Source organism: Stegostoma tigrinum, chromosome 16 (genome assembly GCF_030684315.1).
Source record: "Stegostoma tigrinum isolate sSteTig4 chromosome 16, sSteTig4.hap1, whole genome shotgun sequence".
Lineage (NCBI taxonomy): Eukaryota > Metazoa > Chordata > Chondrichthyes > Orectolobiformes > Stegostomatidae > Stegostoma > Stegostoma tigrinum.
In genome coordinates, this window is record NC_081369.1 from 54066104 (window position 1) to 54085902 (window position 19799).

General features: G+C 40.6%; 1 protein-coding gene across 3 annotated transcripts in view; it reads left to right on the forward strand.

Annotated features, from left to right (window-relative positions):
- Positions 1-397: 397 nt before the first annotated feature.
- The window catches only part of wwox (WW domain containing oxidoreductase), a 1033547-nt gene continuing 1014145 nt past the window's right edge, over positions 398-19799 (forward strand). For all 3 annotated transcript variants that reach the window (XM_048546270.2, XM_048546271.2, XM_048546272.2), the window contains exons 1-4: positions 398-552; positions 5449-5513; positions 9368-9425; positions 10165-10343. In XM_048546270.2, coding sequence (XP_048402227.1) covers positions 446-552; positions 5449-5513; positions 9368-9425; positions 10165-10343 — 409 coding nt within the window. In that variant the 5' untranslated portion in view covers positions 398-445. The remainder of the gene's footprint in view (positions 553-5448; positions 5514-9367; positions 9426-10164; positions 10344-19799) is intronic.

A 19799-nucleotide genomic window follows, 5' to 3' on the forward strand; every position in this document is an offset into this window, starting at 1 on the left:
TTCAATTAGTAATGGTTTGAAGGGTTATGGGGAGCAGGCAGGAAAGTGAGGTTGAGGCTGATATGAGATCACCATGATGAATTGTGGTGTAGACTCGAGGAGCTGAATTGCCTCCTACAGCTCCCAGCTCTCGTACCAACGTTAGGTTTTCAGCACCGCAGTATTTTACTTTTATCCCAATCTATGGTTAAAAAAAATGAGCATTGAAGGAAATGCTTCTTCAGTTAAACATTTCACCAGACTTTTCTGTTTATGTCGGATTTTTAGCAACTGCACCATTTGGCTTCTGAGAGTAGACCGATCTTAGACACCGGTGGAGGAAACTACAACTCCCAGCATGCCAGGGTGACGGGCGAGCATGCGCAATGGCGGTTGTTTCCGGTGGGGGAGGCGGAAGTGAGGTAGGTAAACAGTCTGGCAGTTGCGGTGTGAACCTGCTAGGACGATGGCCGCTTTGAAGTATGCGGGGCTGGACGACACCGACAGTGAGGATGAACTGCCTCCTGGCTGGGAGGAGAGGACCACAAAAGACGGCTGGATTTACTACGCCAAGTAAGGAAATCACGAAGTCCAGTAACAAAATAAAGGGGAGTAGTAGGGAATTGAGGAGTGGGAGATGAAGGGTCAGGACTGAGAGGAGTGAGGTGGGTGGAGGGGTAAGGGGAGGATGTGGGCGTGCAGGAGGGGGAGGACTGAGGAGGAAAGGTGAGTCGGAGAGAAAAGGGTAGAAATGGGAGCAGGGGCTGAGAGGAAACGGAAGGGTGAGTGCCGTGAGGAGGAGGGGTTGAGAGGAGTAAGGGTGAGGGCTGAGTCGAGGGGGATCAAGAGGAGGGATGGGAGGTGGATGGGGAGGGCGTGAGAGAAAAGAGTGAGCTGAGAAGAAAAGGTGTGGGAGGAGAAGTGATGGAGGGCTGGGGGTGTGAGGGGTGACGAGGGCAAAGGTGGTGGGAAGTTGGTGGAAGGCTGGGAGAGAGGACGGGTGCGGAATAAGCAGTGTGGTGAGGGGGAGTGTTGGGTGGATAGGAGGTGTCTGGAAGGAATGATTGGGTGGGGGGTAAGGTTAGGAAGTGGAGGGGTGGAGAGTAGAGAGAGAAAAAGGGAACGAAGGGGGGTAGGAGAGAAAAAAGGCCCCTTGTAAATTGTTAGAAAGGCATCTGTCTCCTGCTGCAAAGCTAAAAATTGCTGAAACTTATTCATGTCTAAGAGTCGCAGAGATATACCACACAGGGGCAGAGTCTTGGGTCCAACTCGTCCTTGCTGACCACATATCCTCTACAAATCTTGTCCCATTTGGCCCATAGCTTGCTAAACTCTTCCTATTCATATACTCATTCAAATGCCTTTTAAATGCTGTAATCGAGCGAGCCTCCACCACTTCCTGTGGCAGCTCATTCAATACCTGCGCCACCCTCTGCGTGAAAATGTTGCCCCTTAGGTCCCTTTTAGATCTTCCCCTTTCCCCTTGCACCTTAAACTGTCACACCCCACCTCCCCTGGGAAAATACCTTGCCTATTTACTAAGTACTTTCTCTTGATTCTTATACTTAAGAAAAAAAGTTTAAAGTTTTGTAACTTCATTGAATTTAATTTTTAATTTAATGAATTCCCACAAATTTCAAGAAGTTGGCCTTGTGAGAAGGGAATGCCTGACAGTTGCGTGTAGTTAGGGTCTGGAGTGCACTGCCTGGAAGTATGGTGGAAGCAGGTTCAGTGGATGAAGGTTTATGATTATTACTATTACTGTTGTAATGGGAGGAAGTCTTAATACTCATTCGGAGAGCTGGAAGTGCAGACGTGATGGACCATTGGCTGCCACCTGCTCTATAACAATTCTGTAGAATTTCTCATGCAACATTCGTAAGGACAGTGGGTGTCAGGTTGTACAGTAGTTGTCACTTTTTATAGATCGTAGAGTTCCTACAGTGTGGAAACAGGCCCTTTGGCCCAATGAGCCCACATCGACCCTCAGAGCATCCCTTCCAGACCTATCCTCCTTTCACCCTCCTAATCTAAACGTCCCTGATCACTACGGGGCAATTTAGCATGCCCATCCACCTAGCCTGCATATCTTTGGATTGTGGGAGGAAACCGGAGTACCCAGAAGAAACTCAAGCAGACGCAGTAAGAATGTACAAACTCCACACAGAGTTGCACGAAGGTGGAATTGAACCTGGATTCCTGGCACTGTGAGGCAGCAGTTCTAACCATTGAGCCACCGTGCTGCCCATGAGACAATCTATCTCACTGAATTTGCCTTTACCAGAAATGCTACTATATTGAAACAGTTAATGTTCAGTCGTTAAATAATCTGTTATTCTCTAAAATTTTTCAAAGAGTTAAAACTTATTCCAATTCATTTTCTTTCATTATATTTTAACTATAGTGCATAAATGAAGTGCATTTTGCTTCACCACTGGTAGTTTGACCAATTAAATTACAACCGGAATGCAATGCCGAGCACTTGCCTTTTAAAATAAGAAAAAGTTAGGGTTGAGGCCATCTTATTAATATGATTTTGTAGAATCACTTCTCAAAAAGCATAAATAACTTTTTAATCATTGCCTGTTCTATTTCCCATGAGTAGAGTTTTTAAGGTAAACAAACATCGATTTCATTGCTTGAAAGCAAATCTATAAATCAATGAAAGATAAATAGTACTTGAATTGAATTATTTTTGTTCTGTTGGGTCCAAGCAATAACTTGCAATCCCTTCTAAGCTTTTATTTTAACTGTTTTTCTCTACTCCCTGGAATCCATCTCCTGGAAGAAGTTTTCCTTCTTTCTATCCAATTTCTTAAGGCTGAATGTGAATTTGTGATCTAGCAGCTTTTACCTTTGCCACCATAATGGGAATATTTGACTTTGAAGTGCAGATGTATGTGAAAGTCGAGGTGTGGCTTTTGAATTTTTAATAATTGTAACGGCAGATTGCCTGGGCTTTCTTGTTACTGCTGAGCAAAAAGCTGCCATTTCTGATAGCCACAGCAGAAATCATACTACTATGTGGAATTGTATCTCTGTGCCTATCATTTGCCTTTTGGGAGGAGAGAGGAACTCAACTGGAAAGAACAAAAGAAGCAGGCTCTTGTATTTTTACCTTGCCCTTTTCAAAGGTAGTATGGTTTACCTTTGCCTTGCTGTAGTTCAACTTTTGACTGCTGTCATGTTTGCTTGGATAAAACAAAACAAGTGTCTGTTTCCAAAACACTTGGCTCTCCGACCAGAGCTAACTGCTTCTAAAATGGAATTTAGCAAAAAGAGCTTTTGCCAGGCACTGATTTTCACTGTGCACTCTGAGGAACTGGTTGTATTAAATCAATGCATATGTGAAGTCAAGACACGAAGCTCAAATGAGTTCTTTTTTAATTAAAATCGAAATACTGAGTGTTATTTATTACTTGGTGAATGAGAGCTTTTGGTAACGTACTTGTTTTTCATTTTCATGTTTGTTCAAAGGTGTTTTAAAATTCTGTGATCATATTGACTCTCTTTTCCTGGAATGAAGAATAGTTCCCTCAGTATACTCTGAATGCTTTTAAAATTAGCTGTCATTCAAACGGACTGAAATACCTGACAGGATATAAATCCAATAATTATTTCTAAACTTGTTTTTCTATTTATAAATACTCCAGTTCTTCCTACCCTTAGTATTCGGATTTGTGAAATCATCACAAGATTGACAGACTTGAAAAATTTACAAGGATGTTTCCAGGAATTGGAAGTTGCAAGGAGAGGCTGAATAGGCTGGGGCTAATTTCCCTGGAGCGTCGGATGTTATACAGAAGCTTATTAAATCACGAGATGTATGGATAGGGTGAATATCCAAGGTCTTTTTCCCAAGGTAGGGGAGTCCAAAACTAGAGAGCATCAGTTAAGGTGAGAGGAGGAAAACTTGAAAGGGACCTTAGGGACAACTTTTTCACTTGGCGAGATGTATGTATGGAATGATTTGCCAGAGGAAGTGGTGGAGGCTGGTACAATTACACCATTCAAAAGGCATCTGGATAGGTACATGAATAGGAAGGTTTACAGGGATATGGGCCAAATCCTAGTAAATGGGACTAGAGTTTAGGCTGACTTGGACTGAAGGGTCTGTCTGTGTGCTGGATAACTTTGACTCTGTTTGAAGCTAGAGTAGAAAGATTTCATGTCTTGACAAAAATGCCCTGCAACGAAGCTACTGTGTTTTATTTCATTAATATTCCACCTCCTACAGTGCTCTCCTTGCCCAATCTGTTTATGTGCAAGACTGTGTAGATTAAAAATCTGTCTGTTGGAGTTGCAAATCCAATGAAACTTTGAAGCGATGCTTAACCTCCAGTATAGAGCTCAAGTTTAGCAGACCAGCAAATATGGCTCAGATATTCATATGCAACAAATGATTTTCAGTATGGTTCACAGTCTTGTCATAGGAAAGTACTTGTTATTTATGATTCTCATTATTATTAGCAAAGTAAATTTTAAAAGAAGTTGTATTTTTGATAACACCATCTGTTGCTGATAACTAATCTCATGTCTCCACCTCCATACTTGGTTAACTTTCTTGCAGAAAACCGTGTCTTCACCATTTTGTCACTTACGATCCACTGATTCATTGTGCAGCAAATCGACTTACAATATCACAATCATAGGTTGATTTGAAAATTAATTTGTTTCCCTATTTGTTTCTTTCTTTAGCCATTTATTGTTGGCTGTATTGTCCTCCAAAATAGCAAATTATTGTACTGCACTTTAACATTGTCGGCCAGTAAGTGCTACTTCCATGGGATACTCTTCCTAGGCCACTGTTTAAGTCTCATACTTTAATTAATTCACCCATGCATATAGCCCTCTAGGGTGAAGAAGTTATTTAAAATCCTTTTTAGGTTAAGAAATGTCTAACTTGTAAGTGTGTAACCCATTATTCTGATACTAGGTTTTTCAGCCAGTGTCAGTATCATGTGTGGCTCATTCCGTTTAATATTTATTTAAAATCAGATTGTGTTGTGGCCAAGGGTCAAACTGAGCTAAGTTTTAAAATGACAAATTAACACAGCATAGTTTCCCTTCTCCAGTCCCTCCGACCTCAATCTGTGCCTCCCACCTCCAGTTTAGTTGGATCATTGTAATGTACGGAAATGAAGGTTGCATTAGAGCAAGAACGAGTAGCCTCTGTATTTCAGCTGTCGACTGGCAGCCACTTGCGCCGAGTGTGGATGCGGAGGATCGAATTTTGGGTTATGAAGTTGTATAAAATAACATACAATAAAATAATTTTTTGTATTGAAGTATCATTGTAGCATTTTTATAGTTTACAATTTTGCTTTCACTGAATTCATTCTGTTATGCTCCTTACGTTGGTTTGTCTTTCTGTTTCATGGTTGTTTACAAATGTTATGTTTTGATCTGCAGGTAAATCACCAAAGAATTTTAAGCCACGAGTTTTACAATTTTCTTTTTACTCAACAGTCATATTGAGCTGAAGACCCAATGGGACCATCCCAAAACCGGGAAAAAGAAACGTGTAGCTGGAGGTGCGTATTATAAATCACAAAGTTAAAATATTAAAACAATCTATATGATTCTTTTAGCACAAATTTTCTTTTTACACATTCATGGGTTGTGAAACCCAAGACATGGGCAAGATGGTAATGACTGATATTAAAGAAGTTCAAGACAGCAGGTTTTAAGTCATGAGGCAAGATCATGCAAAGTAGGCTTGTTTTCTGTAGAATTTAGATATGGAGGGATCTGATTAAAGTCTTCAAGATATGAGCAACAAAATAGTGTAGATAAAAGTAAATGATTTCTGTTGGAAATTCTAGAACTAGGGGGCGTAAAATTAGGGTCAGAGTGTTAGGAAAGATGTTAAGAAGCACTTCTGCATCACAGAGGTAGGGATTTGGAGCTCTCTTTCACAAACGGCAGTTGATGTTAGATCAGTTGTTAATAACAATTTATCTATTTCACATTTAGAATTAAGTTAAGCTGTTAAGGAATCTAGGTCAGAGGCAGGTGTAACAAAATGTTGTGCTGGAGGAACACAGTAGGCCAGGCAGCATCAGAAGAGCAAGAAAGCTGACCAATCTAAAATGTCAGCTTTGCTGCCCCTATGCTGCCTGGCCTGCTGTGTTCCTCCAGCTGCATACTTTGTTATCTCTGACTCCAGCATCAGCAGTTCTTGCTATTTCAGAGGCAGGTATATGTAGTTAGGCCACAGATCACCCATTATCTCATTGAATGGCGTTGGATCAAGTCAAAGGGCTGGATGCCATTTCCTATGCAGACAGTTTCGTGTACAGTGAGTTGCAGGATTTTTCACTGCTGATCTGTGGCATTTAAGTTTTTTGATTAGATGTATATTTCATTAGGTTTGGCCAAGATCTTAAGATTGAAAATCATGATAATTCTGTATGAGCAGCTGTTGGAGGAAATTGATTTGAATTGAATTATTGCATACAAAATGAAAAAGTTATGCTTACTGAGAATTTGAGACTTGGTTAAATGTGCTTGAGGGACTGAATTACCATCTCCTGATCCTAGTTCTTACGTTTGCTGTGTAACAATAACATCCTTTCTCAGAGAAGGATACAAAACAGCGCACAATATTCCAGGTGTGGGCTCACCAAGGCCCTGTATAATTGCAGCAAAACATCCCCACTCCTGTTCGTGAATCATCTTGCTATGAATGTCAACATATTATTTGCAGCCTTTATCACCTGCTGCACCTGCCCACCTACCTTCAGCAACTGGTGTGTGAGGACACCCAGATTTCATTGGCTGCAAATTGCATTCAGAGGAATTTGCATTCAGATAATTAATCTACCTTCCTGTTTTTACTACTGTAGTGGATAACCTCACATTTATGCACATTATTCTGCATTTGCCTACACTCAGCTTGTCCAAATCTCACTGAAGCATTGCTCCATCCTCCTTACAGCTCACCCTCCCTCCTAGCTTTGTAATGGGCAAATTTAGGAATTTTAGTTCCTTCTGTGGTTGGTTCACTCGCAAGCTGGTTTATTATTTCGCGGAAGTTTCATTGCCCTGCTGTGCAACATTTAGTGCCGCCACCGATGAAGCGCTGTAGTGTTTTGTGTTTGGACTCTATATATACACCACTGCGAAGAAATACCAGAAATGAGGTAACCAACTCCAACGGACCCCAGCATTTAAATACCAGGCGGAGAAACACACAGCGCTTAATCGCAGACTGCACTAATGATGTTACCCAGCAGGGTAATGAAATGTCTGCGAACTAACAAACCAGCTCAGCTAGTGAACCAACCACAGCATCCACACCCCAAGTTGCAAATCTACTCAAGAATTTAGTTCCCTCATCCAAATCGCTAATATATGTAGTGAATCGCTGGGGACCTAGCCCTGATCCCCCTCATACCCCACTAGTGACTGCCTCCCATTAGGAAAAAGACTGACTTGTTCCTCCTGTTTTGTTTGCTACCTACCAACTAGTTTTCTGTCCATCTCAATACACTACTCCTAATCCTATGTGTTTTAATTTTACACACTTTCTGAAAGGTTGCAAAGGAACATCACACCTTTTGGGAAAATGTATGGATATTGGCATTTTGCTGCACATGGATGCTTGCTGAAAGTTCCTGTTTGTTTCCCAAATAATATGAAACAATGATGAAGAGTCATCTAGGCTGAAAGTGTTAGCTTGCTGTTTCTCTGTGGATGCTGCCTGACCCGTTGTGATTTTCAGCAGTGTTTGGTTTCGGTGACGTTGTTTTGATCACCTACTGTTGTTTTTTGTTGCAAAAGAAAAGTGATTACTTCCAAAAGCTCAAAAAACTATCAAGGTTTGTGTTAGGAACTGAAGTTGCCACTTCTTACATATTTTGGCAAATAGCTTGAATTGTATTATTCTTTTCATTCTGTGCTCCTTTGTAGCATCAAAATCACAATGAGGAGGCATGGTTTTTATACAGGACTGGAAAAAAATTCTGCTCTAAGAACAAACAGACTATTGTTCGTTTATTAGGAAATGGTTCACGTTCATATGAGTAAGGGGAACTAATGTATTGTGATATTGCCAAATAATTGAAAATGCATGTCGAGAACTGAAATGTTTGTAACTTTGAGATATATAAAGTATAAAAAACACAAAGATCAGTTCTTTACAGGTGTTTCAGAATACATGTACTATTTCATGCATTGCCAGTCTTTTTATATTTCTGAAGTGGGTCTGTTTCCTTTTCAGACAGCAACAGGTATGAGAAGTAGACAGTTGCCCGGTATTCTCTCTCCCTGTTGTTAACTTGGTCACTTCTCATGAGCATGGGCCAGGATTTACTTCTCTGGCAATAAAGAAAGACTTCAGCCTGAATTGTCTTCCAATTAACTTCAAGTTTTTACTACTGAGAGCACTCTCTGAAAAGGATTCCTTGAGTAATGGCTTCAAATGATGGGCCACATTGGATACAGTTCAGTTTTCACATTTAAACATGACATTTGTGCCGCAGATTATAAATGTTAAATAATGCTATGGGAGATTTATAAACTAATTATACCAACTTAGATTTTTCAAAAGCGTACAAAGGTTGTTTTCCTCCCACCTCTAAGTTTAAGAAACTAGTCAGATGGCTAAATACTATAACTATGCTGCAAAGTGGAAGCTTTCTCTGTTCTGAGCCCGACATTTATGGGGACTAAGCTTTTTCTAGTGTGTTGTAGTTGCTGCAAAATATGACCTAGCCTGTGAGTGTTGCATACTCAGTACAATAAACTTTGAACTTAGTGTTTGAGTGTCTGAAAATGTTATACTTAAATTATAGATCACAAATTATATAAATGCACTACAAATCAGAATGTTCCCTGCATTCGGGGAGGCCAGTTGACCCATAAAGTCCATGACTACTCTGCAAGAGCAGTTTAATCAGTCCCATTCCCTCCCCTTTTCAAGTAACACTGCAAATTCTTTTTCTTCAGGTGCTTATCAAATTCTCTTTTTGAACTATAATTTAATATGTCTGTACTATACTTATATGCAGTACATTCCAGATCCTACTACACAAAAAGGAAGTTTTTCCCTTCATTTTCTTTGGATTCTTTTGCTAGTCACATTAAGTCTGCATCCATGAGTTTTTAATTTTTTACCTGGTCAGAACAAATTCTCTCTCCTGCACTTCTACATCTTTTGTGATTTCAAATGCCTGTGATAAATACCCTTGTGATCTTCTGTAAAGAAAATAACCCAGTCACTTCTCCAAACTGAGTCACAAATACCTTGCAAGCATTACTCTCATTTCATGAATGAATTTAAAAAAAATCCCATGTGCTCACAGTGCCTCAGTGGAGTTACAGTAGAGGATATTAATTTAATGTTGTTTAAGTTAGCATAAAATTTGTACTCTTTGTGATACAGATTTGCCATATGGTTGGGAACGAGAAACAGATGATAATGGTCAAGTGTACTTTGTTGAGTAAGTATATAAATGTTTAACCCTACCCTTCGGCTCAGGATGATGTGATAGTGGGGAGAATGGGATTGTAATAGATATTTTTGAGAATTCTTCTTTTTGACAGATTTGGTACGTGATCTCTCTCTCTTTGTTTGCCCAGAAAATGGGGAAACAGGATGCTAATGCTGTGGCTGAGTTAAGGAACCAAAACTAAGCCTAGTTTTGTCATACTGGGTTCCTCACCCACATGCCCCTACTGAAATGGTGTGACGAAGAATTGAACATTCCACACACTTTTTTTTTCACTTTTAACTTTTAATTTTGTCTTCCTCAGTATCGAGAACCTTGGACATTATCCAACAATTTATTCAACAATTTATCTTTATCTTTCCTAATGAGAATGGATCTGGTGATGGGGAAATTCCTTTAATTAGTTTTTATAGGTACCCTGTCTGAAAAGAGTGAATGCAGCATTGAGAATCACCTTGTGCAACAAATTCACAGTCTAAACCAGTAATTTTTACAGAGAAAGCAGATTTGGTTTAGAGCTGTTTCTGGCTAAGAGAAAATTCTACTTGTGGTAAAGGTAATACCCCAAATCAGTTTTAATTTGGTAATTTGATGTGTATGAATAGAAAGTGAATGGGTAAAAGCAGCAGGGTAGAATTGTTATTTTGCCTATTTTGTGTCCCCATTTGATTATGTTCAGATCTCTCCTTTACATCAATCATAAAAGTTGCTACAACATCTCTTCTCTTAGTCATATAAATAAAAGGACCACGTACCTGGATCCACGCTTAGCATTTACTGTTGAAGAAGCATCTGAAAAACCAAATATTCGGCAGAGATATGATGGGAACAGTGCTGCAATGGAAATTCTACACGGTCGAGACCTAAGTGGCAAAGTTGTCATTGTCACTGGAGCCAACTCAGGGATTGGTAAGTAGCACTAATTTCACTCTTACTTTCTTGATAAATAGAAAATGTTTTGTAGTTGGAAATTATGAAATAGCTTGCCTCCCTTAATATTTCCTTTGCCTTGAATCTGAGTAGTGGCTTAGTTGGTGCTGGATGGCTTTCTGCTAATTTATTTTGTTATTTGAAACAACAGTCTACACATGCATATAGTTGCAATACCAAAGGGTCAGATCTTTATTGAAAGAGTATGTATGGCACATGAGTGAACACTATCCAATAGTTCTCGCACTACTCTTGTACTAATGATAGTTCCTGATTTCTACTTTCTATGTGCAGTACCAATTCTTCATAGTGCACCAAAGATGCTTCCATTGAGCAGAATAGCAATGTGGAGCCAACAAAATCCTCTTTGCCTTTCACAGCCTTTTTGATCTATCTTGTTGACATCCTTGTATTGTTCCCTTGAGCTCATTTGAACATTTCATTCTATAATTATGTCGCCAAGTTAACTGTTTCAATCAGATCACAGATATAACTGTTCTCCGATCAGGGACAAAGAGGGTGATTATATGGCTAGAGGTGCAGGACAATGTTAGTTTATTCGATATGTTCTTCGATCAGTGTTGACTGAAGAAGAGAGTACCTGCAGACTGTTATGAAGTGGAGGCGGTAAGGTTGATGGATGGGGGTGAAAATTCATGGAAAATATGGAGGCGCTAGCTCTGCTTTGAGTTTGTAAGTTTCTTGATCTGGATGGTTTGCATCCCAGACGACTGAGAGAATCTGGGAGATGGTGGAAAGACTTGCCACAACTTTCTAATCTGTTCTAGAAGCAGACAGGATGCCAATTAATTGGACAGTGGCAAAAGTGAGGAGAAAATGGTGCAGAGATAGGCCTGATGATTAGTGGCTGGACCATGTAACATCATAAGTGTGGGAAATGTTTTAAAAAGCATTATTGGATAAAATAATCAAGATTCTTGGACAGTTTCAGTTAATTAAGCGGAGTCAGCATGTATTTGTACTTTGACTATATTTAAAGAATGAACTTCCTTGGCCCTCTTTTTTGGACGTGCAGGTAAAGTGTTGCTTCACCTGGAAGGTGTGTTGGGGCCTTGGAGGGTGAGGAGAAAAGAACTAAACGGACAGGTTTCAACACCTTCCACAAATACAGCAGGAGGTGCCGTCAGGATGCAGGGACGTATTGGGAATGAAGGAAGAGTGGACTCGGCTGCCCTGGAGGGAATGATGACTGCAGAAGGCTGATGAGAGAGGGAAGGGGAACAGGTGTCTTGCTCATTGGTAAAATCTTACCCCTGGGTACGCACTACACAATCAAGTACAGTGTACAAGTAAATTGGGCTGCCATCCTGGGAAAAAGACTGGTGAACCTGTCGTATGTCCATGTTCTGAGGAAGGGCACTGGACCCAAAACGGTAACTCTGTTTTCTCTTTCACAGATGCTGCCAGACCTGCTGAGTTTTTCCAGCAACTTTGCTTTTGTTCCTGGTTTACAGCATCCGCAGTTCTTTTGGTTTTTATTCTGTCGTATATCCTCCTTGATGTAAGGAGACCAAATCTGTGTATGCTACTTCAAATGTGGCTTTAATTCAGCTTCTATACAAATGAAGCAAATCTTGTGTTCAAATCCTTTGCAGTAAAGGCTAACATTCCATTAGCCTTCCTATTACCTTGCTGCGTGTACATATTGGCCTTTTAGTGACTTATTGACAAGGACCTATCGGTCCCTTCGCATGTCTACATTTTTTAACCATGTATTATTTAAGGAGTACTCTGTATATCTGTTCTTCCTACCAAAGTGGACATACCTACGTTTTTCCAAATTGTATTCCATCATCTATGCTCTTGCCTCCTGGCTAAGTCTATCCAAATCCTTTTAAAGCTTCTTTACATTTTCCTCACAACACACATTCCCTCTTAGTGATGTATCATCTCCAAATTTGGAAATATTGCATTTGGTCCCACGTCCAGGTTGGGGCTGCAAGTGCTGATTCTTGCAGTATCCGGTTATAGCCTGCCAATTTGAGAATTACCTACTTAATCTCTCTCTTTTCTGCCTGTTAGTCAATCATTAATCTGTACTAGTACATTACGTCCTATCTTGTGTGCTTTGTTTTTCTAACACACCTTCTCTGGGGATCTTATCAAAAGCTTTGTGAAAGACCAACTAGCTTTTGTCAATTGACTCCCCCCTTATCAATTTTGTTAGTAATGCCCTGAAATCTGTTTTTATGTTAAACAAGATTTCTCATTTGCAAATCCATGCTAATTATTACCAGTGAGATCATTAAAACTGGTGTCTGTTTATCCCAGATAATAAAATGTGAGGCTGGATGAACACAGCAGGCCCAGCAGCATCTCAGGAGCACAAAAGCTGATGTTTCGGGCCAAGACCCTTCTGATGAAGGGTCTAGGCCTGAAACGTCAGCTTTTGTGCTCCTGAGATGCTGCTGGGCCTGCTGTGTTCATCCAGCCTCACATTTTATTATCTTGGATTCTCCAGCATCTGCAGTTCCCATTATCTCTGTTTATCCCAGCTGTTATAATTAATTCCTGCTTTTTCCTTACTGCTGATGAAAGCCAACAGGTCTCTAGTTCACTGGTATGTGTCTTGCTCCCTTCTAAAATGGAGGAGTGACTTTTGTTTGTTTCTGACTTGCAGGGATCATTCCAGAATCCATACAGTTTTCCACAGAATCTATACAAACAATGCAATGACTGTATTTATATAGCCACCTCCTTTAATACTCTAGGATGTAGACTGTCAGATCCTGGGGAATTATCAACTTTGAATCATATTAACCTATCCACTATGGTTGTCTTACTAATACTAATTTTCTTTAACTCCTTCTTCTCCCAAGTCACTTGGATCTCTATGACTGGGAGATATCTTGTACCTGCCTTTGTAAAAATTGACACAAAACTAATCGTTTGAGCTTCTGTCATTTCTCTGTTCCCTGTTATAAATTCTTCTGACTGTGTCTGTAATGGATCCACATTTGTCTTAGCCAACCTTTTGCTTTTTATGTGTCCATAGAAGCTTTTACAGTCTTTTGTGGTTTCAGTGATTACATTTGTATTAAAGTCTTCCTTTCCTTATCTATTTCTTAGTCCTTTGCTATATTTGAATACCTCCCAACCCTCAGATTTCTGATAACTTTACAGGCCTTTTATTTTAGACTGGTACAATCCTAAAATTCCTTTGTCAACCAGGGTTGACTGGTCTTTTCTGCATCTTGAAGAAACATATAGTTCCTGTAAGCCATGTAATATTCTTTAAATATTATCCTTTGCCTATGTACAGTCGTTCATTTTAATGTATCTTTACAATCCATCTCATCCAACTTGTGCCTCCACGCCTTCATAACTTTCCTTATTCAAATTTAATACCCATGCTTTAGATTGAACTATCTCACCTTTATATGTAGCGTAAAATTTTATCATGTTGTGGTTATCCATTCCTAAATGTTTCACTATGTTAAGATTAAGTAGTGTAATAATCTTGCAGCATTGCATAATGGCAGATCTAAAATAGCCTGTCCTCCAGCCATCTCCTCAACTTAGCCACTTGAATACTACAATACACTCCAGAAAGCTGTCCTCCACAGTGAGGATGTTCAGTTGGTTTATCTAGTTAATATGCAGTTTGAAATCACCCTTGATTATTGTGTTGTCCATCCTACATGCTTCTCTCTGATTAATACCATGCTGCATATTATTTGGCTGCATATAAATAACTCTAAAAAATGCCTGCTGCTCCTTGCCCTTTCCTGGCTTCACCAAATAGATTACACATTTTTCTTCCAATCTGGGACCCACCCTTCCTTACTTACTGACCCAAACCCTTATTATCAGTGCAACTCCATCTTCTTTGACTGCCCTTTCTAGATGGCGAATATTCAGTTCCCAGTCCTGGTTACCATATAGCCATGTTTCTGTAGCAGCAATTATCTAGCCCATGTGTGTCAATTGTGCCTTTTAGATCATCTGCCTTGCTGCTGATACTGTGTGCATTTAGGTAGAGTGCCCTCACCTTTGTCTTTTTGACACCGACTTTTAGAAATCCTCCCTCAGGGACAGGTTAGTTTTGAAAAAAAAATGGAGGCTTATTGAATAGGAGAGTTAGTGTCAACTTAAACTAATAAAATTGGCTTCAGGAAAGAAACACCTAAGAAGTGCCAAAGTAAGTGATTTGATTTTCAGACTTGAGCATTGGAGGCAATGGTATCCACAACTGCTATGGCTTTTTTTTTTATTTATGGGAATGACTTGGATATTGGAATATGGTAAAATTTCAAAAGCAGTGATGCCAAATTTGGAGGTGTGGCAAACATAGGAACAGGAATAGGCCATTCAGCTCCTTGATCCTGGTCCACCAGTCAATGAGGTCATGCTTGATCTGTAGCCTAACTCCATATGCCTGCTTTTGGCCCATATCCCTCAATACCTTTGCTAAATAAAAATTTACCCCTCTGATTTAGAATCAACTGATCCTGCATCCACTGCTTTTTGTGGAAGAAATTTCCAAACATCTGTCTGTAGCTGGAAGTGCTTCCAAACATCTGTCCTGAACTTTCTGGCCTGAATTCTCAAATCATGTCCCTAAGCTCGAATGAGAATAGTGAGGACCATAAGCAACTTTGACAGGATATGAGTAGGCTAATAATGAACAGATAAATGGCAGATATAATTTCATACAAAGAAGTGTGAAGTGATGCACTTTGGTAGAAAGAGTCAGGAGATGCAGTATAGACAAAATGGCACAGTTCTAATGTGTGTGTCCAGATGGAAAGAACTGGAGTGCGTGTGCAGGACATCATGCAGGATTGTGGGTTTCATAAATCGAGGTTTAGGGAACACTGGGGAAATTATGCTGAAGTTTATGAAGTTCTGATTAGGTCATATTTATTGTGCCCAATACTGGTCACCATGCAAGTGTTCATGAGTTCTTAACATATAGGGGTGAGAATAGGCGATTTCATCCCTTAATTATTCAGTACCATTCAGTAAGATCATGATTGTGATTGTGGTGTTAACTCCACTTTTCTGTCTGTCCCTTGTTCCCTTTTCTCTCCTTTTGGAAGGGTGTGATTGTCTTTGAGAGAATGTGGAAGAAATGTTCCAGAATGGTTCCAGACATGGCAGATTTTAGCTACAATGTTAGTTTAGTAGTGTTCTCCTTGCAGCAAAGAAAGTTGAGGGGGAATTTTATGAAGGTTATGATCACACCTGATATTACTGGAGAAGTGAGATCCACCGCTGAAACCTGGCTTCATAAACCATACAACAAAGTGTGAAGCTGGATGAACACAGCAGGCCAAGCAGCATCTCAGGAGCACAAAAGCTGATGTTTCGGGCCTAGACCCTTCATCAGAGAGGGGGTTGGGGAGAGTGTTCTGGAATAAATAGGGAGAGATTGGGAGGCGGACCGAAGATGGAGAGAAAAGAAGATAAGGTGGAGAGGAGAGTATAGGTGGGGAGGGGATAGGTCAGTCCAGGGAAGACAGACAGGTCAAGGAGGTGGAATGAGGTTAGTAGGTAGGAAATGGAGATGTAGCTTGAGGTGGGAGGAAGGGATGGGTGAGAGGAAGAACAGGTTAGGGAAGCAGAGACAGGCTGGGCTGTTCGTGTGATGCAGTAGGGGGAGGGGACGAACTGGGCTGGTTTTGGGATGCGGTGGGGGAAGGGGAGATTTTGAAGCTGGTGAAGTCCACGTTGATACCATTGGGCTGCAGGGTTCCCAAGCGGAATATGAGTTGCTGTTCCTGCAACCTTCGGGTGGCACCATTGTGGCACTGCAGGAACCAGTCCAGCCTGTCTCTGCCTCCCTAACCTCTCACCCATCTCTTCCTCCCACCGCACCTCCATTTCCTACCTGCTAACCTCATCCCACCTCCTTGACCTGTCTGTCTTCCCTGGACTGACCTATCCCCTCCCCACCTATACTCTCCTCTCCACCTATCTTCTTTTCTCTCCATCTTTGGTCCACCTCCCCCTCTCTCCCTATTTATTCCAGAACCCTCTCCCCATCCCCCTGTCTGATGAAGGGTCTAGGCCCGAAACGTCAGCTTTTGTGCTCCTGAGATGCTGCTTGGCCTGCTGTGTTCATCCAGCCTCACATTTTATTATCTTGGAATTCTCCAGCATCTGCAGTTCCCATTATCTTTCTTAAACCATATTTTGCTTTTGACTTTCAACATGATGGTCTTTCACTGAAACACAAATGTACAGACTTGACTTTAAAAGTAGAGCTAGTCTTTTTACAGAATCATAGAATCACCACAGTGCAGATAGAGGCCATTCGACCAGTCCTATCTGCACCCATTCTCCAAGAGCATCCCACTGCGACCCACGTTATCTCTTACCCAACCTGCATTTGCCACAATGCAGCCTGCATATCCCTCGACACTGCGATAACTTAGCATGGCCAATCCACTTAACCTGCACATTGTTGGACTGCGGGAGGAAACCGAAGCACCTGGTAGAAACCGAAGCAGATGTGGAGAGAAAATATACACTTCACACAAACAGTCACCGAAGGCTGGAAGCAAACCTGGGCTGTGAGGCAGCAGTGCTAACCAGTGTACCACTATGTAAAGGAAATCAAGATAAGTAAAAATAAACAAAACTTCTTTCTTATTAAATGTTTAAAGATTTCAAAACAGAAAAATAATCTTACAATCCTGTTCATCTTAACAGCATCTCATTACTGTTCACATACACCAGAGAATTGTCTCTTCATACAACTGTGTTTAGACTTTCTTAGCCTCAAATAATCCCTTCAGAGTTTTAATCAAAAAATCTGGTCTAGAAGTTTTAAAATAAATCTCTTACACTGTGATAACCTCTTTTGTTATAGCCCTAAAGTACCTCCCTTTTTCAGAAGCAACTGTTTCATACATTCAGTTTGTGCAAAACTGCCCAAACTGAAGCTCAAATATTTTATTCTAAGCTATAGGCCTTTCCCTAATCAAAAGGGGAAAAAGTCCCTGACCATCTAAACTGAAAGCTGAGTGCATTACACTGTTACCTTTATTTGTTGATAAACTCTCCAGTGAATACACACCCCAATTGTACACCAGGAGCATTCACACTTTTTTAAAAACTAAATCTCAATTGTTACTTACATGTTAATCATTAAACTCCTTTAGGCACCCAGACCAAAACCCTTATGCCACTGGCTAAAATTTAAACTTTAAAATAAATTATATTAAAGCATATGTAAATCTCAACTTCCAAGTCAAGGTGTATGAGATGGTGAAAAGTTAAGCTAGGTAGCTAAAGCAAAATAATGATAGATCTTAATGAGTCACCAGGACCAACAGAAAATATGATGTATCAGAGATAATGGGAACTGCAGATGCTGGAGATTCCAAGATAATAAAATGTGAGGCTGGATGAACACAGCAGGCCAAGCAGCATCTCAGGAGCACAAAAGCTGACGTTTCGGGCCTAGACCCTTCATCAGAGAGCTGATGAAGGGTCTAGGCCCGAAACGTCAGCTTTTGTGCTCCTGAGATGCTGCTTGGCCTGCTGTGTTCATCCAGCCTCACATTTTATTATCTTAGAAAATATGATGTCCTTTTTTTTCACTTTGCAGATAACAATTGGAGCAGCACTTACATTGTACTACAGTATTAAATTTTTGTTTTAAAGCCCCTACAGTCTTTGAGTTCACTACTTTGCATTTCACTAGTTTACATTTTCTGTTGTATCAATGAAGCACAATTTTGGCCTGGTGGAGTAGAATCTGGTGTGGAATTAAGCCATGCGAATAAGCAGCCTCAATTTAATGTACTGCATTAACCTGCCTCTGACTGGGGTTGTGCATTTTGCATCAATACCACAAGGAATAGAAATAATGTGCCAGCATGGCACACCTGAGCACAAAATGTGACAGATATTGGAAATTTGAAATCAAAACAGAAAATGCTGAAAGTGCCCAGTGGGTGTGACAGCATCTGTAGGAGAGAGTGTGTTACTGTTTCCATCAATAACCTTCTTCAGAACCTGGAATGTTAACTGCTTCTCCCTGTAGTGATGTTTCCAGACCTGCTGATTATCTTAAGTATTTTTCTGTTTAGTTATAACACATTTAAACGTTGTTGACTGTTGCTGCAAAGTGAATGTGTGTGGTTGTCTGTTAACAACACAGTTGAAAGCAGTGTAAAATAATGGCATAGATTTGTTGCCAGAGGTAGAACAGACACCTAGGTTAAGTATAAGAAAGCATGTACAGTGCATTTGAAACTCCATCTCAGCAAGAGTTGCTGCCTTAAGGAGATAAGGGGATAAAACTAATAAAGCAAAGAAAACAAAACTGAAGTAAGACTGCTGTATTTGCATGTAAATTTCAGGCCCTCCTTTTTTTTAGTGAAAAAGTTGAACTTGGAAATGCATGAATTAGCAAGAATTCAAATGGCTCCCATGTGTTGAATAAATGTAGAGGTCACAAGCATGGGCATTCATTCTTTCAAACTGCTGCTATCCAAATGTGTTTTAATGTAAGTGTCCCAGTGCTGATAGTTTTGTTGCAGTTGGCTTGCAGAAAAGTGCACAGAATCATAACTGTTTTCATTAAAGGCCAAAGTACAATATTTTCTCCAGGTTTGCAAAAGCCATTAAAAATTAGTCTAAGATAATAAAATGTGAGGCTGGATGAACACAGCAGGCCCAGCAGCATCTCAGGAGCACAAAAGCTGACGTTGTGGGCCGAGACCCGTTATCCCATTATCTCTGATACAAAGATTAGTCTAGAGTGTCTTTGCTCCTGCAGTCTGGAGAGGTTGAGTGAAATACCAAAAGGTTATGTCATAATGATCTGTCAACAAATAGTGATCAACTTGTAAGTCTGCTGAATCCATAACACTATTTAACTCCTCTAAGTAGTCACTATGCAAATGAAACTTCCATTGTTGAAGCACTTTAATGGTTGATAATAGGCAAAGTTGTATTCTTGGTTTTAGTTACGATTTGAACATTGATTTATTTTTTCAAAACTTAGTGGTAAAGCACTACGTGATAATGGGAACTGCAGATGCTGGAGAATCCAAGATAATAAAATGTGAGGCAGGATGAACACAGCAGGCCCAGCAGCATCTCAGGAGCACAAAAGCTGACCTTTCGGGCCTAGACCTTTCATCAGAGAGGGGGATGGGGTGAGGGTTCTGGACTAAATAGGGAGAGATTGGGAGGTGGACCGAAGGTGGAGAGAAAAGAAGATAGGTGGAGAGGAGAGTATAGGTGGGGAGGTAGGGAGGGGATAGGTCAGTCCAGGGAAGACGGACAGGTCAAGGAGGTGGGATGAGGTTAGTAGGTAGGAAATGGAGGTGCGGCTTGGGGTGGGAGGAAGGGATGGGTGAGAGGAAGAACAGGTTAGGGAGGCAGAGACAGGCTGGGATGGTTTGGGGATGCAGTGGGGGGAGGGAAAGAGCTGGGCTGGTTGTGTGGTGCAAT